General features: G+C 43.2%; 1 protein-coding gene across 3 annotated transcripts; it reads left to right on the top strand.

Annotated features, from left to right (window-relative positions):
- Nucleotides 1-2,609: 2,609 nt before the first annotated feature.
- Nucleotides 2,610-17,879, top strand: DHPS (deoxyhypusine synthase). 3 transcript variants are annotated; one of them, XM_083362241.1, is made up of 10 exons: nt 2,610-2,949; nt 4,327-4,557; nt 6,670-6,834; nt 7,639-7,760; nt 7,974-8,070; nt 8,385-8,471; nt 13,469-13,574; nt 15,380-15,483; nt 16,203-16,328; nt 16,489-17,879. In XM_083362241.1, the coding sequence occupies exons 2-10, from the start codon at nt 4,354-4,356 to the stop codon at nt 16,582-16,584; spliced, it is 1,107 nt and encodes a 368-aa protein (XP_083218367.1). In that variant the 5' UTR covers nt 2,610-2,949; nt 4,327-4,353; the 3' UTR covers nt 16,585-17,879. The 3 variants fall into 3 exon arrangements, 2 of the variants coding, with proteins under 2 accessions (XP_083218367.1, XP_083218366.1); XR_014492467.1 differs by lacking the exons at nt 16,203-16,328; nt 16,489-17,879 and adding an exon at nt 15,020-15,143; XM_083362240.1 differs by lacking the exon at nt 16,489-17,879 and having other exon boundaries at nt 15,380-15,545; nt 16,203-16,323.
- The last annotated feature ends 4,262 nt before the right edge of the window (nt 17,880-22,141 follow it).

The raw sequence follows: 22,141 nt of genomic DNA, 5'->3' as shown, positions 1-22,141 counted from the left end.
TGACCAAGTGACAAAACTAGTGGACCAGAGGAATGCTGTAGATATAATTTACTTGGACTTCAGTAAGGCATTTGATAAAGTAGATCACAACCTACTACTTGATAAGATAGAAAAATGTGGGTTAGATAGCATTACCACCAGATGGATTCGTAGCTGGCTGACAGGCCGTACTCAGCGTGTGGTCCTCAATGGAACCGCATCTACATGGAAGGAAGTGTGTAGTGGGGTGCCCCAGGGCTCTGTTCTGGGCCCAGTGCTCTTCAATATCTTCATTAATGATTCGGATGAGGGGATAGATGGGGAACTCATCAAATTTGCAGATGACACCAAGCTGGCAGGAATAGCCAATTCTCCAGAAGATAGGCTTAAGATACAGAAGGATCTGGACAGACTCGAACACTGGGCACTATCTAACAAAATGAAATTCAATGGTGAAAAAAGTAAGGTTCTACATTTAGGCAGGAAAAATCAAATGCATAGGTATAGTATAGGTGGTACCTTGCTCAATAGTAGTAACTGTGAGAGGGATCTCTGAGTCCTAGTAGACAATCACTTCAATATGAGCCAACAGTGTGCTGCAGCTGCCAAAAAAGCCAACACAGTGCTAGGCTGCATTAACAGAGGGATAGAATCAAGATCAAGTGAAGTACTAATACCACTTTACAATGCCTTGGTAAGGCCACACCTGGAATACTGCATCCAGTTTTGGTCACCACGATGTAAAAAAGATGTCGAGACTCTAGAAAGGGTACAGAGAAGAGCAACAAAGATGATTAGGGGTCTGGAGCCTAAAACATATAGGGAACGGTTGCTGGAATTGGGTATGTGTAGTTTAACGAAGAGAAGGGTGAGGGGTGACATATAATACAGACATGATAGCAGTGTTCCAATATCTCAGGGGCTACCACAAAGAAGAGGGAGTCAAGCTATTCTCCAAAGCACCTGAAAGCAGGACAAGAAGCAACGGATGGAAACTAGTCAAGGAGAGAAGCAACCTAGAACTAAGAAGAAACTTCCTGACAGTTAGAACAATTAACCAGTGGAACAACCTGCCTCCAGAGGTGGTGAATGCTCCAACACTGGAGGTTTTTAAGAAGAGACTGGACAGCCATTTGCCTGAAATGGTATAAGGTTTCCTGCCTGAGCAGGGGGTTGGACTAGATGACCTCCAAGGTCCCTTCCAACATTATTATTATTATTATTATTATTATTATTATTATTATTATTATTATTATTATTATTATTATTATTATTATTATTATTATAATATTTCTATGCTGTTCCAAAACTAAATCTCTGCTATGGTGAGACTAACCACTGTACTTTATTCAATAAACAATGGATAAACATTACTCAATGCTATCTCTGTCATTATCAGGTTCAAGCTAAAAGTTTCAGCAGTAATACCAGCCTGCTTTATTTTACATTTTACATAGTTTATATACTCTTAAGATTTCTCTGTTTATTGGTTTGCTTTAGGATGAACAGCTTCCTTTTTCTAGTGATGGCCAAATCTGGTCTTAGGTTCTGCCTCAGTACAATCTCTGTAATTAGCAACTGAGCCAGAAGATCATTCAATAGAAATTAAATGTATTGTAATAAAGAGAGAACCTGGGAAAATAGCTTATATTTACTTTTATAGTTAGCACAAGAAAGAACTTCAAAGTTGATTGGTTTCTAAATAATCATCTGTCCAGGACATGTTATAAGAATTAAAGCACCTAATGATATGTGAGCTTAACCATAGAAAAGAGTGTTATATTAAAGTATAAAAACTGTAAAACATTAGCAGGGGAAAAGACATGCAGAGTCCCAAAGAGTCCATTATAAAAAGATACAATTTCAGCCAAATTGAAAGTTCTTAACATTTGAAAAGAAAGCCTTTTGTTAATCAGCCTGACAAAGTTCTTATCTTGCAGTTAGTTATAGCGAGTTGGTTGCTAAGGGAAAGCTTCAGCTTTCCATCCTTACAAGGTGATGCCCAAAATGTGAGCAAAGTTAAAGAAGATAAACCCATATTAGTTTGTCCGAGCAATAATACTACAAAACCCATATTTAGAATATTACAAAGTCCATCCCGGTGGCCCTCACTTGAAAAGATATGTCCTTTTATAGAACTGCTTGAGCATAACTGCATTCGTTCAATTCTTGCACTGCTCCCATCATCCCCAGCCAATGTGGGCTTAGTGGTGGAAGATTTGGGGAGGGCAGCTTCTCGTATCTAGCGGATGCCAAACTATGTCCCTTCTAGATTAAGTTCTCCGTTGTTTCTGAAACTTGCCAATTTTAAGAAATGTGGAATTTCAGGACTTCCCAAGCCAGTCTGGAGGCTGAAATCCACACGTCTTAAAAGTTGTCGAGTTTGAGAAACACTGCGATCTAGATTCGGGTCCTGTTCCAAGGCTTGTTGGGTGAGATGGGACTTATAGTCCGTGGCAAGAGAGCTATCACGGCACTCCCTGACGACCCTTTTGTAAAAAAAAAAAAAAAAAAAACAACCCAAAACTCCCCGTTCCCAGTCGAGCACTAGCCTGGGCACATGACCACCTGTCGATCTTCTTCCGGCTTCCGCCCGTCCTTGAAGCCGACTTCCTGCCTGAGCTCTTCGAGAGGGAGAAAGGGAACGCTTCCTGGCGGAAGTTGAGCCCTTTCCCGCTGAGAGTCGGGCGGAGCGAGTGGAAGCGGCCAAGCATTTCTTCTGCCCAACTCCGACGGCGGCTGCTCGGTGCGGTTCTCGCTTGGCTGGCCGTCGGAACCCGAGGAGTCCGGGGGTTGCCTGGCCTTGCCCTGCTCCGCCCTGTCTGGCCGAGGTCCAGGGAGAAAGGAAGGCGCGCGTTGGCCCCGGAGGTGGCAGAGCTCGTTACGAGTCTCGAGAAAAGTCCCCTCGTCGCCTTCCAGAGCTGCCCCCAAAGCGAATCGTGGACTAGTCCGGGCTCCTTCAGGTTCCAGGTAAGGGGCAGGAGAGTGGGAGAGAGCTGGACGCTTTGTTATTAAAAGTGATGGTGGGGTTGTTGTTGTTTTTTTTTTTTTTTGGAGGGGGGCAATGCCAAAGATTTCCCACCCCTGTATTTACATCGCATTGATTGCCCACCAAAAAAAACATTACATTGCTTTTATTGTGGACCCTGCTCTGGTGCTCAGTGGGACTCGTTGGATGCCTGAAATACGGGGTTTTGTAGTATTGTTGCTCTGGCAAACTAACGTGGGTTTGTCTTCTTTAATTTGGCTCACATTTTGGGCATGATGACTTTGTATGCCTGCATGCCTGTCCTTCTGTATCGTAGATGGAGCAAGAAGTCCCTGTCTCAAAGTCTTCAGCTCTTCTGTGGAGGCATAACAAAAAGCAGGGTGGGACCCTGGAGACACAAGCACTGGGCCCCTTCTGGATCCGTGTGGCCTTGCAAGGCATAGACAGAAGTGTGTTTGTATGCGAAAGAATGAAAGCAGTGTTGCACTGATGAACAGCAAGTCTCCCCCTCCTTGCATTTCATCAGTATAACACACACACACACACACACAGAGGCAGATGCATACTCACCCTTCTCAGATGCCTTTGAAACCTGGAGTTCCCAGGAATCTAAGGAACATTGTTTTTCCATTACATATAAAGATTTAGCAAATAAAAAATGATCAGAAACCTGAAATTGCCTGAACAGGAATATTTGCAAAGTTGCATCTCCTAGGAGAGTATTGAATGGTAGAGCAAAGATAAGGAGTGTCATTGTTCAACTCCAGTCCCAGCAGTCCTCAGAATTCCTCACAGGGCTGTTATGATTGATTTGTTGTTATTTTTTGTATTGCAACGAACTGCTTAAAGTAGCATAAAAAAATAACTTGAGATAAACCACTGTACAATCCAAGAGTTCTTTTATTTCATTCCTCTTTTCATATGATTTATGGTGTGATCCCTCTCAGGAATGTCTGTCTTCTCTGGGGGGGGGGAAATTGAACCTAAATTTAGCTAAATTTGACGACTGTTTCATAGTTTATTTCAGATACATTTGTACCAATCTACCAGGCTCTTGGTGTTTACTGAGGCAAAATAATTAATGAAGGGAAATGGGGATTATGCATGTCATTATCCAGAATTGCTTGGAGAGAAATAGTTCACTGGAATAAATGCTAATGCAAGTTCATCACTATTTGTATGGAATTGGCCATCCAGAAAATGGGAGAATGAATGGGGAATTACTCAAACTATTTTTTCCCCTCACATGGAAAACTCAACCTGTAGGGGCCTAGAAATCTAACAAGTGTAGATCCATGGTTCTGTAATGATTGCTACAAAACAGAACATCTTTTACACTCAAATCTTTCTTTTCCCAGACTACCAATTGTTTTACTGTCCACCTGATGGAGAATGTGACCAGTGCACTACCTGCTGGAGCTGTAGCTGCCGTACTAAAGCCCAGCACAGAACTTCCTAAAGGGAGCTCAACTGTACATGGCTATGACTTTGACCGTGGATTAGACTATAATGCCTTGCTCCAGTCTTATCTCAACACTGGTTTCCAGGCTACCAGTTTTGGACAGGCTGTGAATGAGATCAATCGAATGGTGAGTGGCCAGAGTGATTTACAATGGGATGAAGAATAAGTAGACTAGATAGAAAGGAAAAGACTGGATCTCGTCCTTGAATGTGCTTAATGAGGCTAAAACATATAAAGAATGGTTGCTGGAATTGGGTATATCTAGTTTAATGAAGAGAAGGACTGGGGGGGAGGGGGTGACATGATAGCAGTGTTCCAATATTTCAGAGGTTGCCACAAAGAAGAGGGGGTCAAGCTATTCTCCAAAGCACCTGAAGGCAGGACAAGAAGCAATGGATGGAAACTAACCAAGGAGAGAAGCAACCTAGAACTAAGGAGAAATTTCCTGACAGTTAGAACAACTAACCAGTGGAACAACCTGCCTCCAGAAGCTTTGAATGCTCCAACGCTGGAAGTTTTTAAGAAGCGATTGGACAACTTCATTTGTCTGAAGTTTCCTGCCTGAGCAGAGGGTTGGACTAGAAGACCTCTAAGATCCCTTCCAATTCTATTATTCTATTGTATTGTATCACAAACCCTTATTTTCACTTTTAGTGAATATACATACTTGTCTATCCTGTGTATCTTTTATTTGCTCACATTGTCAGATTCTCTATGCTTGCTTATGTTACAATGCAATTGGATCACAGGAATTCGTACTTGGCTACATTCAGCTTTTTGGTAATACTCAGCACACCACATAAAAAGCCAGTTTTATTTATTTGCTCAATGTTTAGGCTGCCCAATTCCAAAAAATGAGTCTGCAAAAATAGGAAAGATTATTTATTGTTATACTATGATGAACTTTAATCTTATTGTCTCATTATAACATAGAATTCAACTGGTTAATGTTAATTATGATCTAGATTTTGGTGGGCAATCTGTACGTAATATGAGGCTGAGAGAATGAAGTAGATTTTGGGTGAAATCATTTCAAAAAGGTAGGTGCCCCAAGAACCCTTTTTATTTTGGTAGAAATTCCTTTGATTTTTTTTTCCTCTACCCATGATTGGGAGTCAAGCACTGAACAAGTTCATTGTTTGCACAAACACATTTCAGGTCTGTGTACAGAACTTTTACCTGTATCTTTTAGCTGTATCTTAAAAACAGTCTCCATTGCCAAAACATCTCTTCCAAAAGCATCACTTGTAAGGACAACTAAAATCAATATGCAGTTGTAGTTCTTTTATCTTTGCCAACTGACCTCATCTCAAAATAATCTATTCTCCTTCTCATCTTTTCTTCTATTTTTTTTTCTTCTATTTTATTTTTTTTCTATTTTTTCTATTTCTATTTTATTTTTCTATTTTATTTTTTCTCATCTTTTCTTCTATTTTCCTTGGTGGAGCAGTGGGCTAATGCCTCCTTAAGTAACACTAGCTGCCTGCAATTAGTGCAGGTTCGAGTCCCACCAGGCTCAAGGTTGACTCAGCCTTCCATCCTTCCGAGGTAGGTAAAATGAGGACCCAGATTGTTGGGAGGCAATAAGCTGACTTTGTAATAATGCCGCTTGGGGGTGTGAAAGCCCTAATAAGCAGGCATATACATAGAATGAAGGCTACTGCTAAGCTTGTAAGCCGCCCTGAGTCTTCGGAGAAGGGCGGGATATAAATGGAATTAAAAATAAAAAAATAAAAAAATGTTCAGATGCTGCTACAGACTGCACATCCACCAACATGTTCTTATTTTCTAAACACATATTAAAATGAAACTAATTTTTACCCATAAACTAAGCCACGTTATAGTTCACACGTCTTTATTTTAACCTTTCTTAACAACAGGATTCATTTAGACTTAGATTTTTGGAAAGAAAAGTGTAATGCAATTCTGTTCATCACTATTCTAGAAATAAGGAAGGTATTCTCCCACAAATTACTCTTACATTTTTTTTCTCCTTCACGTGACCTTGCATTTCCGATTATCTGATCTGTAAGTAAACTAAATATTTGTTTGAATCAAATGTACCTTTTTTCTATGACTGTCCCATTTCTTCGGCAGTTATAAGTGGCTTAAAAGATCAAAGATTTGTTGGTTTTGTAAACAAGCTTTGTTTTGTTTGGCCTCCTTGCCTGCTATGAGCTCTGAAATACAATGTTGCACCTGGGTTGAATTTTCTTCAAATAATTGGATTCTGTTGCAGATCGAAGCAAAGTTGAGGCCATTAGCTGAGGATGAAGGAAATCATGCTGATTTGAATCCCTGTTCCCGCCACCTGACTGGCTGCACAATTTTCTTGGGCTTCACTTCCAACCTCATCAGCTCAGGTGTGCGTGAGACCATCCGTTATCTGGTGCAACATAACATGGTATGACTTGACTAAAAAAATGTTTCCACCTTTGATTTCTAAGAAAAAAAAAAGTATGTTTATGTGCCTGTGAAGATTCTCAGTCATCCAGGTCATAGTTGTCCCAAAGATGCTTTTTCAGGAGGCAACTGACTTTCTTGTTTTTCTTTGACGACATTTTGCTTCTCATCCAAGAAGCTTCTTCACCCACCATCCAGTTAGAGCTAAAGAAGCTTTTTGGATGAGAAGCGAAACATCTTCAAACAAAAAACAAGGAAGTTCTGTTGCCTTCTGAAAAAGCACCTTTGGGACAGTATGTTTATGTGTTTGGAAAAGGAAGAGGGTGTTGTAGAAAGAAGAATTATGGGGAATTTATTACACCACGTGTTTCTCTGGCATTTGAATGACCATACAAGGCCTGGAAAAAAGACGTTATGGGAAATATTTTTTCAATCATTCTGAAAAGAGATAATCAGCCATTGACGTCGTGTGATTGATGGCAAGACTGAAAGAAAGTAATCCTTCACAGAGAAAGAGTGGAGTGGAGAGTGGAGTGTGGAGTAGAATAGGAATAGAATTAGAATAGAATAGAATAGAATAGAATAGAATAGAATAGAATAGAATAGAATAGAATAGAATAGAATAGAATAGAATAGAATAATAGAATTCTTTGTTGGCCAAGTGTGATTGGACACACAAGGAATTTGTGTCCGATGCATAAGCTCTCAGTGTACATACATAAGTTCTCTGTACATACAAACAATAAAGTGGTAAATCGTAAATCATAGGATACAATCATAAATCATGTTACTTTTGATTTTGTAGGTTGATGTTTTGGTGACCACAGCAGGTGGTGTGGAGGAAGATCTGATCAAATGCTTGGCACCCACTTACATCGGAGACTTTAGTTTGCAAGGGAAAGAATTACGGCAAAATGGAATTAACAGGTGGTTCCTTTGGTAGTGCTGACCCCATCAGAAATCAGTATCTTTTACTATCTGGGTGACTGGTATTGTGACCTGGTATTACTTTCAGGTTTTCTCTTATAAAAATAACCTATATTATCTCACATATAGTTGTGAGAAGATGCTATAATTCATGGACTGTAGAAAAGCAATGCAAGGCAGAGGTCAATAGCTATTTCCTTTTCCCTCCTCCAGGATTGGGAATCTCTTGGTGCCCAATGACAATTACTGCAAGTTTGAAGACTGGCTAATGCCAATCCTGGACCAGATGGTGACTGAACAAGACACAGAGGTGAGACCTGGAATGTTAAGGATGAAAAGCTTAGGTCTGACTTGTTTTTCTGTTACGATAATTGCAAACTGTGTGTGCTAATTTTGAATCTTTGGGGTTTTTTTCCTTCATAACCCAGGGAGAAAAAAAACCATTCTAAGGGGTGGGAGGCAGTGTAACATTAAAACCAAGTCCTAATAATGTTAATCCCTAACTCTTATGATCCAAATTTATATTTTTCTTCATTAGATTCAGTTATTTTTATCCTTGCGCTTAACTTTTCCCCACGCTCATCTGTGTCGTCTAACCAGTCTTTGATCCTCCCTGCCTTTCAGGGTATGAAATGGACTCCGTCAAAGCTGATTGCTCGGCTTGGCAAAGAAATCAACAATCCAGAATCAGTCTGTTATTGGGCACAAAAGGTAGGCTGAGAAAGGAATTTCTGTTTAATCTGTTTTTTGACTTATTTGTGAATATGTGCTTGTCTTGGTTGTTACATAATGGGAGTGTCTCCTTTTTTTCTAATCTGTGATCACCTTAAGGCCTGTTTTATAAAAGTAGTACTCACCTTACAACCATTAGTGACCGTTTGAAGTTACAACAACACTGTAAAAAATGAGTTATGACCATTTTTCACATAACTGTTGCAGCATCTCCATTTTTTACATGATCAAAATTCAGACATTTAACAACTGGCATGTATCGTGTTTCCCTAAAAACAAGACCAGGTTTTGTTGTTTTTTTTGCCTCCAAAAGAGACACTAAGTCTTATTTTCAGGGGGTATCTTGTTTTACTCAACCCCTGCACTGACAGCCCTGCCCATCCAGTCCACTTCTTTTGCAGCTGAAGGAGCACCTTCATTCTGCAGCTGCATTCTGACCTGCATCTCGCAGTCAGTCCTTTCTGGAAGGCCTCTGCAGCCGAGTACCGAGCTATGGATTGAATCCATAGCTCGATCCTCGGCTGCAGTGGTGTTTCCTGAAATGAAGGCCTGACTGAGAAATGCAGGCCTGGCTGCAGAAGACACCACAGAAGAAATGGGATGGCGAGGAGACACCTGGCTGCAAGGTAAGTGGGTGCAAGGCGCATGGAGCAGATCCACACACCCCTCCCCTGCCCTAGCTTGATTTGTAAGTGTGTGCCTCACCTCAAAACTAGGGCTTATTTTGGGGGTAGGGCTTATATTAAGCCCACCCCCAAAACTCAAGCTAGGGCTTATTTTCTGAGTAGGCCTTACTTTCAGGGAAACGGTATTTACGATGGTTGCAGTGTCCTGTGGTCATGTGATCACCTTTTGTGACCTGACGAGCAAAGTCAAGAGGGAAATTGGATTTACTCAGGGCTTTTTTTCTCATAGAACGCTCTGAACGGAGTTCCGGCACCTTTTTGGGATGGAACCTTGTAGGGTAGGCAAAGTGGTTTGTATGACATGTGTGAGTTCTGGCACCTTTTTCTTTTACAAAAAAAGCACTGGATTTACTTAATAACTACCGTATATACTTGAGTATAAGCCGACTCGAGTATAAGCCGAGACCCCCAATTTCACCCCCAAAAACTGGAAAAAGTTATTGACTCGAGTATAAGCCGATCCGCCGTTCTGCAAGCCTCTGCCGCCAGCAGAGGCTCGATCCGCCATTTTGCAAGCCTGAATACACAGGAATACCCTGTGTGGCCGCGGCTCGTCGGCAGGTCTCCGTTCCTCCTGCCGACCTTTGGGGAGGTTTGGGCGCCTCCCCAAACCTCGGCAGGTCTCCGTTCCTCCTGCCGACCTTTGGGGAGGTTTGGGCGCCTCCCCAAACCTCCCCAAACCTCGGCAGGTCTCCGTTCCTGTTTGGGGAGGTTTGGGCGCCTCCCCAAACCTCCCCAAACCTCGGCAGGTCTCCGTTCCTCCGCGCAGACCTGCCGACCTTTGGGGAGGTTTGGGCGCCTCCCCAAACGTCCCCAAACCTCGGCAGGTCTCCGTTCCTCCGCGCAGACCTGCCGACCTTTGGGGAGGTTTGGGCGCCTCCCCAAACGTCCCCAAACCTCGGCAGGTCTCCGTTCCTGTTTGGGGAGGTTTGGGCGCCTCCCCAAACGTCCCCAAACCTCGGCAGGTCTCCGTTCCTCCGCGCAGACCTGCCGACCTTTGGGGAGGTTTGGGCGCCTCCCCAAACGTCCCCAAACCTCGGCAGGTCTCCGTTCCTGTTTGGGGAGGTTTGGGCGCCTCCCCAAACGTCCCCAAACCTCGGCAGGTCTCCGTTCCTCCGCGCAGACCTGCCGACCTTTGGGGAGGTTTGGGCGCCTCCCCAAACGTCCCCAAACCTCGGCAGGTCTCCGTTCCTGTTTGGGGAGGTTTGGGCGCCTCCCCAAACCTCCCCAAACCTGGGCAGGTCTCCGTTCCTGTTTGGGGAGGTTTGGGCGCCTCCCCAAACCTCCCCAAACCTCGGCAGGTCTCCGTTCCTTCGCGCAGACCTGCCGACCTTTGGGGAGGTTTGGGCGCCTCCCCAAACGTCCCCAAACCTCGGCAGGTCTCCGTTCCTTTTTGGGGAGGTTTGGGCGCCTCCCCAAACGTCCCCAAACCTCGGCAGGTCTCCGTTCCTCCGCGCAGACCTGCCGACCTTTGGGGAGGTTTGGGCGCCTCCCCAAACGTCCCCAAACCTCGGCAGGTCTCCGTTCCTGTTTGGGGAGGTTTGAGCGCCTCCCCAAACGTCCCCAAACCTCGGCAGGTCTCCGTTCCTCCGCGCAGACCTGCCGACCTTTGGGGAGGTTTGGGCGCCTCCCCAAACGTCCCCAAACCTCGGCAGGTCTCCGTTCCTGTTTGGGGAGGTTTGGGCGCCTCCCCAAACCTCCCCAAACCTGGGCAGGTCTCCGTTCCTGTTTGGGGAGGTTTGGGCGCCTCCCCAAACCTCCCCAAACCTCGGCAGGTCTCCGTTCCTCCGCGCAGACCTGCCGACCTTTGGGGAGGTTTGGGCGCCTCCCCAAACGTCCCCAAACCTCGGCAGGTCTCCGTTCCTGTTTGGGGAGGTTTGGGCGCCTCCCCAAACGTCCCCAAACCTCGGCAGGTCTCCGTTCCTCCGCGCAGACCTGCCGACCTTTGGGGAGGTTTGGGCGCCTCCCCAAACGTCCCCAAACCTCGGCAGGTCTCCGTTCCTGTTTGGGGAGGTTTGGGCGCCTCCCCAAACGTCCCCAAACCTCGGCAGGTCTCCGTTCCTCCGCGCAGACCTGCCGACCTTTGGGGAGGTTTGGGCGCCTCCCCAAACGTCCCCAAACCTCGGCAGGTCTCCGTTCCTGTTTGGGGAGGTTTGGGCGCCTCCCCAAACCTCCCCAAACCTCGGCAGGTCTCCGTTCCTGTTTGGGGAGGTTTGGGCGCCCAAACCTCCCCAAACAGGAACGGAGACCTGCCGAGGTTTGGGGAGGTTTGGGGAGGCGCCCAAACCTCCCCAAACAGGAACGGAGACCTGCCGAGGTTTGGGGAGGTTTGGGCGCCTCCCCAAACCTCCCCAAACCTCGGCAGGTCTCCGTTCCACCGCACAGACCTGCCAACCTTTGGGGAGGTTTGGGCGCCTCCCCAAACGTCCCCAAACCTCGGCAGGTCTCCGTTCCTGTTTGGGGAGGTTTGGGCGCCTCCCCAAACGTCCCCAAACCTCGGCAGGTCTCCGTTCCTGTTTGGGGAGGTTTGGGCGCCTCCCCAAACCTCCCCAAACCTCGGCAGGTCTCCGTTCCTCCGCGCAGACCTGCCGAGGTTTGGGGAGGTTTGGGGAGGCGCCCAAACCTCCCCAAAGGTCGGCAGGAAGAACGGAGACCTGCCGAGGTTTGGGGAGGTTTGGGGAGGCGCCCAAACCTCCCCAAAGGTCGGCAGGAAGAACGGAGACCTGCCGAGGTTTGGGGAGGTTTGGGGAGGCGCCCAAACCTCCCCAAAGGTCGGCAGGTCTGCGCGGAGGAACGGAGACCTGCCGAGGTTTGGGGACGTTTGGGGAGGCGCCCAAACCTCCCCAAAGGTCGGCAGGTCTGCGCGGAGGAACGGAGACCTGCCGAGGTTTGGGGAGGTTTGGGGAGGCGCCCAAACCTCCCCAAACAGGAACGGAGACCTGCCGAGGTTTGGGGACGTTTGGGGAGGCGCCCAAACCTCCCCAAAGGTCGGCAGGTCTGCGCGGAGGAACGGAGACCTGCCGAGGTTTGGGGAGGTTTGGGGAGGCGCCCAAACCTCCCCAAACAGGAACGGAGACCTGCCGAGGTTTGGGGACGTTTGGGGAGGCGCCCAAACCTCCCCAAAGGTCGGCAGGTCTGCGCGGAGGAACGGAGACCTGCCGAGGTTTGGGGAGGCGCCCAAAGCTCCCCAAACAGGAACGGAGACCTGCCGAGGTTTGGGGACGTTTGGGGAGGCGCCCAAACCTCCCCAAACAGGAACGGAGACCTGCCGAGGTTTGGGGAGGTTTGGGGAGGCGCCCAAACCTCCCCAAACAGGAACGGAGACCTGGGGAGGTTTGGGGAGGCGCCCAAACCTTCCCAAACGTCGGCAGGTCTGCGCGGAGGAACGGAGACCTGCCGAGGTTTGGGGAGGCGCCCAAACCTCCCCAAAGGTCGGCAGGAGGAACGGAGACCTGCCGAGGTTTGGGGAGGTTTGGGGAGGCGCCCAAACCTCCCCAAAGGTCGGCAGGAGGAACGGAGACCTGCCGAGGTTTGGGGAGGTTTGGGGAGGCGCCCAAACCTCCCCAAACGTCGGCAGGTCTGCGCGGAGGAACGGAGACCTGCCGAGGTTTGGGGAGGCGCCCAAACCTCCCCAAACGTCGGCAAGTCTCCGTTCCTCCGCGCCCTGCCTGCCTGCTTCTTTCCGCTGCGGAAAGAAGCAGGCAGGCAAGGCGCGGAGTTTGGGGAGGTGCGCGCGCACCTCCCCAAACCTCCCCAAACTTCGGCAGGTCTCGGACGGCGGTGGCTTGGGAGAGGTGCGGGCGATCCCGGAAGCACCAAAGCCTCGGCCGCGCACAAGTCCTCGGTAAGTTTTTTTTGTTGACTGGAGTATAAGCCGAAGTGGAATTTTTCAGCCCAAAAAGTGGGCTGAAAAATTCGGCTTATACTCAAGTATATACGGTATGTTACTAACTTAGTAAGTTCAGTGACTCACTTAACATGCCAAGAAAGGTCATAAAATGGGGCTGAACTCACTTAACAGCTGCCTTGCTTAGCAATGGAAATTTTGGACTCAGCTGTGGTCATAAGTCAAGGTCTATCTGTATTTATATGATCTTGCACGTGACCTTTGTATTGCTGCTGTCCCACTCATTTCCCAGTGGATAGCTGGTTCTCCCCCCCCCCATTAGATTGTTTTTTTAAAAAAAACTGGGCTCCAAGGGAAGAAATATAAATATTTAATGCATAAAACAAATGCAGGCATTGCCTCTTTAGCTTCTGTGAGCCATGCTACTTATATTTTCTCAACAGAATAACATTCCTATACTGAGCCCAGCAATAACGGATGGATCCCTCGGAGACATGATTTTCTTCCATTCCTATAAGAAACCAGGTCTTGTGCTGGACATCGTAGAAGGTGAATGAAAATATTTAAATATTTACAACATAAGTTGGCCCCTCAACAATCTGTATTCTGCTGGCAACTTCTGCTTTAAGACAAAAAGGCAGCTCAAGGGTTATGAGCTGATGCTGTATGCCTTTTTTAAGTTATAGAAATTTATTGAACTCTGATTAACAGACATCAAGTAACTAAATTATAGTAACATGCAAGATGCTTAGAGGAGAACTATAGGGCTCGCAACTTGGGTGTCCTCCTGGACTCACAGCTCAGTTTGGAAGACCATGTAGGAGCTGTGACCAGGGGGGCTTTTGCCCAGGTTCACCTGGTGCGCCAGTTGCGACCCTATCTGGACCGGGATGCCCTGCGTACAGTCACTCATGCGCTCGTGACCTCTCGTATAGACTACTGCAATGCTCTGTACATGGGGCTGCCCTTGAGGACCACTTGGAGGCTTCAGCTGGTGCAGAATGCGGCCACGTGAGTTGTGATGGGGGTCTCCTGATACTCCCATGTAACACCTCTTCTCCACGAGCTGCATTGGCTTCCAGTTGCCTTCCGGGTGAGATTCAAGGTGCTGGTGATGGCCTATAAAGCCCTAAATGGCATGGGTCCGGATTACTTACGGGACCACCTACTGCCGGCGTCATCTTCCCTTTGTCCTGTGTGCTCCCACAGAGAGGGCCTCCTCAGGGTGCCGTCGGTCAGAGAGTGTCAGCTGGCGGCCCCCAGGGGGAGAGCATTCTCTGTGGGCGCGCCAGCCCTTTGGAATCAGTTACCAATTGAGCTCCGGATGGCTCCCGACCTTCGCTCTTTCCGCCGTGATCTGAAAACCTATTTATTTGAACAGGCCGGCCTAGTTTAAGGGTTTGGGGTATTTTTAATTATTTATTGTTAGGGCTTAATTAATTTAATCTTACTTTTAACTTTTGTATGTAATGCTTTTATTGCCCTGTACACCACCCTGAGTCCTTTGGGAGAAGGGCGGTATAGAAATTCAATTAATAAAGAATAAAGAATAAAGAAATAAATATTGAAAATGAAAAGTACTAAAAAGCAAGCAAAGATGCAGTACCATACAGGTAGAAAATTACCATATACAGTATTGGAAATATTGATATTACACTCTATTGCTAATAAGGCAAATGATAAAATCCATCCAGATTTGATAGAAATATGGTTTCTGCCTCTGACGTTTTATTATTTTAACTTTATGTTTGTTTGTTTTTCTGAGGTAGCAGTTGAAAGGTAGCCTTGAAAGAGACTTTCAGTTGTTATATTATCAAGAGTTTTCCAGTCCTGGGAAATTACAATTTAGTTGGTTAAGTTAAATAGCTAAAAACTTCCTAATTTTCAAACTTGAGATTGGCTCCTGTAAATAGATGCAGTAAGCCTAACTCTCAGGGAACATTTAGTTCTTTGTTTAGTAATAGTACTTATCTCTTCCAAATATGTACGGAAAGCTGACAGCCTGCATTTGAGATCTGAGTACCACGTGACAGGATGAGTTTCCATCCCAGCTCCCAACCTATCAGTTTGAAAGCATGCAAATGCGAGTAGATAAATAGGTACCACTTTGGTGGGAAGGTAACTGCTTTCTGTGTATGTATATACACATGTACATGTTACATGTACAGCACACACAGACACCAATCTGACTGGAATCACAAGTGAACAGTGTAAACTTCCAGTGAGTTCTTGCATTGAAGTTGAGGTTAGCAAATGCTGTACGTTAAAAGCTAGCAGCTGTGGGTTTATTGTTCAGATGTGCAATGTTATTCACAACACTTCCATCATAACCATTATTGTCATCTCTCTTACAGACCTGAAACTCATTAATACCCAAGCCATCTTTGCCAGGAAGACAGGAATGATCATCTTGGGTGGAGGCCTTGTTAAGCACCACATTGCCAATGCAAATCTGATGGTGAGGGAAAGTGGTGTGTAGTAGCCACAAAGTCAGGGTTGATTTGGAAGGGAGAGACTATGGTATGAAATATTTGTTTAAGCAAAATTAAATATAGAGACATCTTGGTGCTATTTGATATCCCTCAGTTCTTATACTTTTAACCAAATGGCTTGCAACAATAAAACAAATATTTAAAGGCAATCTAGTAATCCATTATACCAGACAACAGCGCAGAAGGTGAACATTTTTACTTTGGATAGTTCCCCAGAAAATTAAAATGGCTGAGAGTATAGCTTTGAGTTGTTCAATTGACAGGTCATCACCACAAAACTGAAATTTCCAGTTGAGGTCGTGGTAATTCTTGATAATCAGGAAGACCCCATGCTATGAGTTTGTTCCCTGCAAGTTTAATGTAAGGTCAGGCCTTGGCCATTCTTCTTCACATTGTCCTGTTTAGTAGGGCTTGGAAAGACTTCTACAAGGAATGTTGATGTTCTGCCAGAGTGGAGAATATTAGGTGAAATCATTATTGGGTCTAATAATCATTTTTTGAAGTTGCTCTAGAGCACTTGTTCATACCCTTGCATTTTGGAAAAGATTAGCTACACCAGGGCAGTGCTGATCTTAAATGACAACTGAAGTGCCCTTCATAGTCCTGCTATATCTAATCAAGGATATAATCAGTCAGCTGAGTCTTAAGAGGTCACCATGTTTTGTTTTGTTTTTTTGGTTTCCAGAGAAATGGAGCTGACTTCTCCGTATATGTCAACACTGCACAGGAGTTTGATGGTTCAGATTCGGGAGCTCGGCCTGATGAGGCAGTGTCCTGGGGAAAGATCCGTATGGATGCCAAGCCTATCAAGGTATGTGTGGGACAAGAGATCATGTGCTGACAGGGATGGGGGCATGATTTCCAGGGCTTCCATTATAACCAGCCTGACAGGCAATTTGATTTAGAAAAAACAGATGAATATTTTGGAGAGGGACCGGTTGTCTCAGCTACTGTGTTTTTCTCTTTATCAGGTCTACGCTGATGCTTCTCTGGTTTTCCCATTGCTGGTGGCAGAGACTTTTGCTCAGAAACCAAATGCTTTTGTTCAAGAAAAGAAAAATAACTAAATTGGGAACCGCTGCACGAGGCACTATATCTATTCAGAACTGCCTGCTTCCATCCTGCATAACATCAGTCAGCACTTCCGTTGAAATTGCTGAATGGAGAGTCCAGCATGTTGACCATTCAGATAGCTACTTCTACAATCCCCACACTGGACAGAAATTGTATCCCAATTGTCTGCATATGATATCTAAAGTGGGAAGTAATAATTCTGCTAACCATTACTACTTGCAATGATGGATCTTGTACTGAAAAATATGGTGGAGTTGGGAAGGAGAAGACCCTTAATTATGTGCTCAATTCTTCCAAAGGATTTTTATGTGATGGTGGAACACATTAGGGGTTCTGGAATTTGATTTGTGTGTATGTGTGTATGTCTTTCAATGACTGAACCAGGCCATACCTCAGTGATCTGGTCTCTCCTGTCTTATTAGTCAGCCCGTGATATTTATTCAAGTTGTTTTATGTGGAATTGTCTTAAGAGCCATAATTTTGTAATAAACCACTGAAGGTTTTAAACATATGAGCGTTTTAGTTCTTTGGGTGCCTTTTTGCCATCAAAGTGACCGTGACATTTTGTGACTTTTTGCGCATCTGAGTTAACAACCGCCATTATTTAAGGTTTTTTTGTTTTTTGTTTTTAAATTCTTTCTGGGGCAAATTTGTAAGTTGATTGAAAAAATAGTTTGTTGAACAATATATTTAATATTCTGCATTTTTGGTGGGCTTTCAGAGATGATACAGTTTTGGTTTATATAATATGGGGAAATGGAAATTAAATAATGGACTTCAACTATTTAAAAAGCTTTTTGGCAAAGAACTCAGATGTACAGTATAACTTGAAGTTGAAAGCCTCCAGTAGCTTTGGATAAAGTAGCTCCTCTTAAAGTTGTTCCCAAAATAATTTTTAACGTGTCTGGAAAAGAAAATAATTTAATACTGGGTTTGAGTAATCAAAATATTTTTTTTTTATTTCTAATAGTTTTATTAAATATTAAAAGAACACCAATAAGAAACTAATGCAAACTTTTTAGAAAATAAGGTGCAGAAAAAAATATAAAGAAAAAAAAGAAAATACAATAATCAAAAAGAAATGTATAAAGAAATGACTTCCTCTTTCATCTCAGCATATATAAATAATTTTAGTAATTGATCACCTCTTAAAATGCAACAATTTATTTCTGGTTCACATAATCCTATCTTTTATATATAAACAAATCCATGAAAAACTCATCATTTTAATACAGATCACATTATTTCACAGAGGAAAACAGCACTGGAAATGTGCCCACTACTTATAATTCACATCTTCACTTAATATATGGAGTTGTATTCATAGTTTTATTTCTAATATATAATGTTTTACATTTTTTTTCTTCCTTTCTCCCAAGATTCAGACATATAGTTATCATTAACATGGCTTTGGGTTACAGGATTCCCAATATTGGTTCTTTATGAGACACAATCTCTGTACATGAGGCATCATGAGAGCTGGCTGTCAAGTCTCTGCTTAAATATATCAAGGGATGGGAAGTCCATAATCTTTGTGGGTGATTGGCTTCTGTAATCAATTGCTCTTACTTCTGGGATGTTTTTTTTTTAAGAGTCCCATCAGAATTTGCCTTTCTACAGTAATGGCCAAAATTGTAGAAACCTTTTGAGAAAAACATATTTTTGAGGTTTGATGGCTAGTAACGCCACTGTTTTTTTTGTTTTTTTGGAGAAGTACCATAAAATTATATTTTATTTATTTATTTTATTTTAATCCCATTTATATCCAAAGACTCAGGGTGGCTTACAATCTAAGCACAAATCAATGTGCTTAGCAATAGCCTTCATTCTATGTATATGCCTGCTTATTAGGGCTTTCGCCCCCCCCCAAGCGGCATTATTACAAAGTCAGCTTAATTGCCCCCAACAATCTGGGTCCTCATTTTACCTACCTCGGAAGGATGGAAGGCTGAGTCAACCTTGAGCCTGGTGGGATGCGAACCTGCACTAATTGCAGGCAGCTGGTGTTACTTAAGGAGGCATTAGCCCACTGCTCCACCAAGGCTCATATATCAATGGAAAGATAATTTAATCAATATTGTAATACAACAAAGTTTGTTCAATTATCTGTACTGTATTCTATGAAAAGTTATAGCCAAATAACCAGAAAAAGGAAGCACAACTTTCTTAAGTTGATATCTACTAGGTTTCCTTCATCTGATTGTAGCCAATGAGCATGAGTGTTTATAGAGCCAATCAGGTGTCATCTTGTTTTGGCAATGAGCCAATCATATCACATTAGGATTCAGTTATTGATGTCATGTATTGAAGCTGAGAGGAGGACATTGTGTCAGTATGTTATGTGATCGCTATCAAGTTGGTTGGGGTTCTTTTTGTGTTCTTTCATTTAGTGAGCTGGTAAAATGTAATAAAATTAAAGTAATGGTGCAAAGAGTTGACTGGTTGCCCAGAAAGCGATGTAAAATAGTATTATTAAGTGAACAAGAAGAAAAATTGGTGGAAATTTAACCAAAGGTGGCATTTCTACTGTATACCTTTCCCAAAAGGTTTCCTCAATTTTGGCCACTACTGTATAACACACACCCATTTTTTTCATGTCCTCCATTTTGAGGTGCTAGGGAACAAATTTGTACCTTGATCTCTATTATGCCTTTTCAGGAATTTGAAAAGGGCTATCGTATCCTCCCATAGCTGTCTTCCGAAAGCTAAACAAAAATCCCAATTTTTGCAATATGTCATCAAAGAAACAATTATACAAGTCATCATAGTTTACTTTCTCCTCCCCTCCTTTTTTACCCTCATATACAATCAATACAAAATTTTAGGAAGCATACCTTACAGCTGAGTTTTCATTTGTTTTCCAGTAATTCTGCTTACTGCAAACATTAACTGTACACTGTTCTCCCTCTCCCTTATTTAAAAGGTCCAAATTGTATGCCTATAAAAAAACAGTTCTGAGATATGAACGACATGTTAATATTCTTTGGGAATGGGGTGGTGGTGATGCTGGGGGCACTTATCTGCTACAATATAAATCATCATGAAACCACTTAAAACAGTTATGTATGATCCAATTGGGCCTTGTTCTAACCTCAGAATCTAGGAAAAAATACAGATTGGTTTCCTAAGATCTCTCCTCATCCTAAGACTAATAAATAAGGAAGGGTATAAATGACTGAATGAATAAATGCCTAATACAGCACTGGGACTAATGATGAGACTATTTAGAACTGAATCCATTATTATCTGATTAGTCTGTTACCTGACTAGAGCTTAACTTGGTCGTGAGGAACTGTTTACTATAGGTCAACATGATGGTTGAATGTTATAAACAAACTGCTCATTCTATCTGGTCCCTGATCTCTTATTATTCTGAGGCTAGAAGTATTCAGATAATGGATTAAAGATTCTGAGTTTCAATGTGAGATGAGTCAGGCCAAAAGGATTCTGTAATGGACAATGGCAATAACCTTGAGGACCACAACAAAGACCCACAACCACCAAGACAATATTCAGACACAAGAAATTAGAGTCTTGAGGCAGAAATGTAATTTGAAAAAGCAACTCAAGCTTGACCTTTTCTAGTTCTCTTAAAGATAAAGGAGGTAAAAGGGGAACTCACATTCTTGCAATAGTCTATTAATGTAACCTAACAATAAAAATAGCATTAGCTTTCATAACAGTGGTTTCCTATCTGATCTACCTTGGAAAGCTGAGAGATTCTCAGAGATTTATCCTGGCCAAAATCCTATTATTTGTGCTTACACATTCTTTCATATACAGAATCCAATTTAACATTCTTTCAGTAATGTTGGGGATGGATTTAATAAAACTTTATTGCATGAATGTATGTATGTAAAGTTATAGAACTTTATAGAGTTTATAGAACATGGTTTACTAAACATAGACATAAATTGTAGAATAACTAAGTTGGAGGTCCCAACTCATTCCCCAAGTTGGATAACCTGTAACATTTCAGACAACTGGCTGTCCAGTCCAAGATTTTTTTACTGTGATCTAATATTAAGGCTACTCTTGCCTTTAATTAATAATTTCCCCAGCCAAACAGAAGAATTTTATGTAAACAATTTTGTAGTAAAAAAAAAAACATGCAACTTCAGTCCTGAAATTTTTCTACTTAATATTGTAAGAATGTCATCTCCATAGGTTAAAATAGTTTTTTTCCCCTTTATTTTTTTTATTTCACATCTGCTCTGAAATCAATACAAAGCAATCTAATGCAATTACAGGTCAAGTGAAAGGAAGGGCTTCAAAAAGGAGCATGTACAGTATATATTCTATCTATCTATCCACCTAATGAGAAGGAAGGACTCACTGGAGAAGAGCCTAATGCTGGAAAAGATTGAGGGCAAGAGAAGAAAGGGACGACAGAGAATGAGGTGGCTGGATGGAGTCACTGAAGCAGTAGGCATGAGCCTAAATGGACTCCAGAAGATGGTAGAGGACAGGAAGGCCTGGAGGAACATTGTCCATAGGGTCGCAATGGGTTGGACATGACTTTGCAGCTAACAACAACAACATCTATCTATCATCTATCTATCTATCTATCTATCTATCTATCTATCTATCTATCTATCTATCTATCTATCTATCTATCTATCTATCTATCATCTATCATCTATCATCTATCTATCTATCCATATACATTCTAGATTCCTCTCAATACTAACAGGATTAATTAGTATTCCTAGTATTCACAGGCTTGGAAATGCTGATTCTTTGTCTTTTTCCCATCTATCTGTCCTCCCTAACTATGCAGAATATGCTATAGGACTCTTAGTCTGTGAGATGGTAAATCAGGGAAAAACAAAATTTTCAAGCTACAATTTCATTTACTGTACAAGCATATAACTTTCCAAAGAAGTGACTGGGCAAGCAGTTTGTTCAAAATGTGACTTATTTTGTAATGTGTGTGTGTGTGTGTGTGTGTGTGTGTGTGTGTGTGTGTGTGTATAAAGGTAAAGGTTCCCCCACACATGTGTACTAGTTGTTTCCGACTCTAGGGGCCGGTGCTCATCTCCGTTTCAAAGCCGAAGAGCTAGCGCTTGTCCGAGGATGTTTCTGTGGTCATATGGCCGGCATGACTGGGTGCCAAAGGCACACGGAACGCTGTTACCTTCCCACCGTAGTGGTCGCTATTTTTCTACTTGCATTTTTACATGCTTTCGAACTGCTAGGTTGGCAGAAGCTGGGACGAGTAACAGGAGCTCACTCTGTTATGCGGCACTCGGGATTCAACCCGCCAAACTGCCGACCTTCTGATCGACAAGCTCAGCATCCTAACCCACTGAGCCACCGCGTCCCATATATATATATATATATATATATATATATATATATATATATATATATATATATATATATATATATATATATATATATATATATATATATATATATATATATATATTTGGATCCAATAAATGTCAGAAGGCTTTGGCAATAAATGCACAGATAAAAGGAAAGATGATTCCATAAATATCTTTAAAAATGGCATACAGTTAGTTTCTCATTGTTTTTTTTTCTCAT

This window comes from Vipera ursinii (assembly GCF_947247035.1).
Source record: "Vipera ursinii genome assembly, chromosome: 4".
NCBI lineage: Eukaryota > Metazoa > Chordata > Lepidosauria > Squamata > Viperidae > Vipera > Vipera ursinii.
Note: the sequence above shows the minus strand (reverse complement) of the source record. Positions and strands in the feature narration are given on the sequence as shown.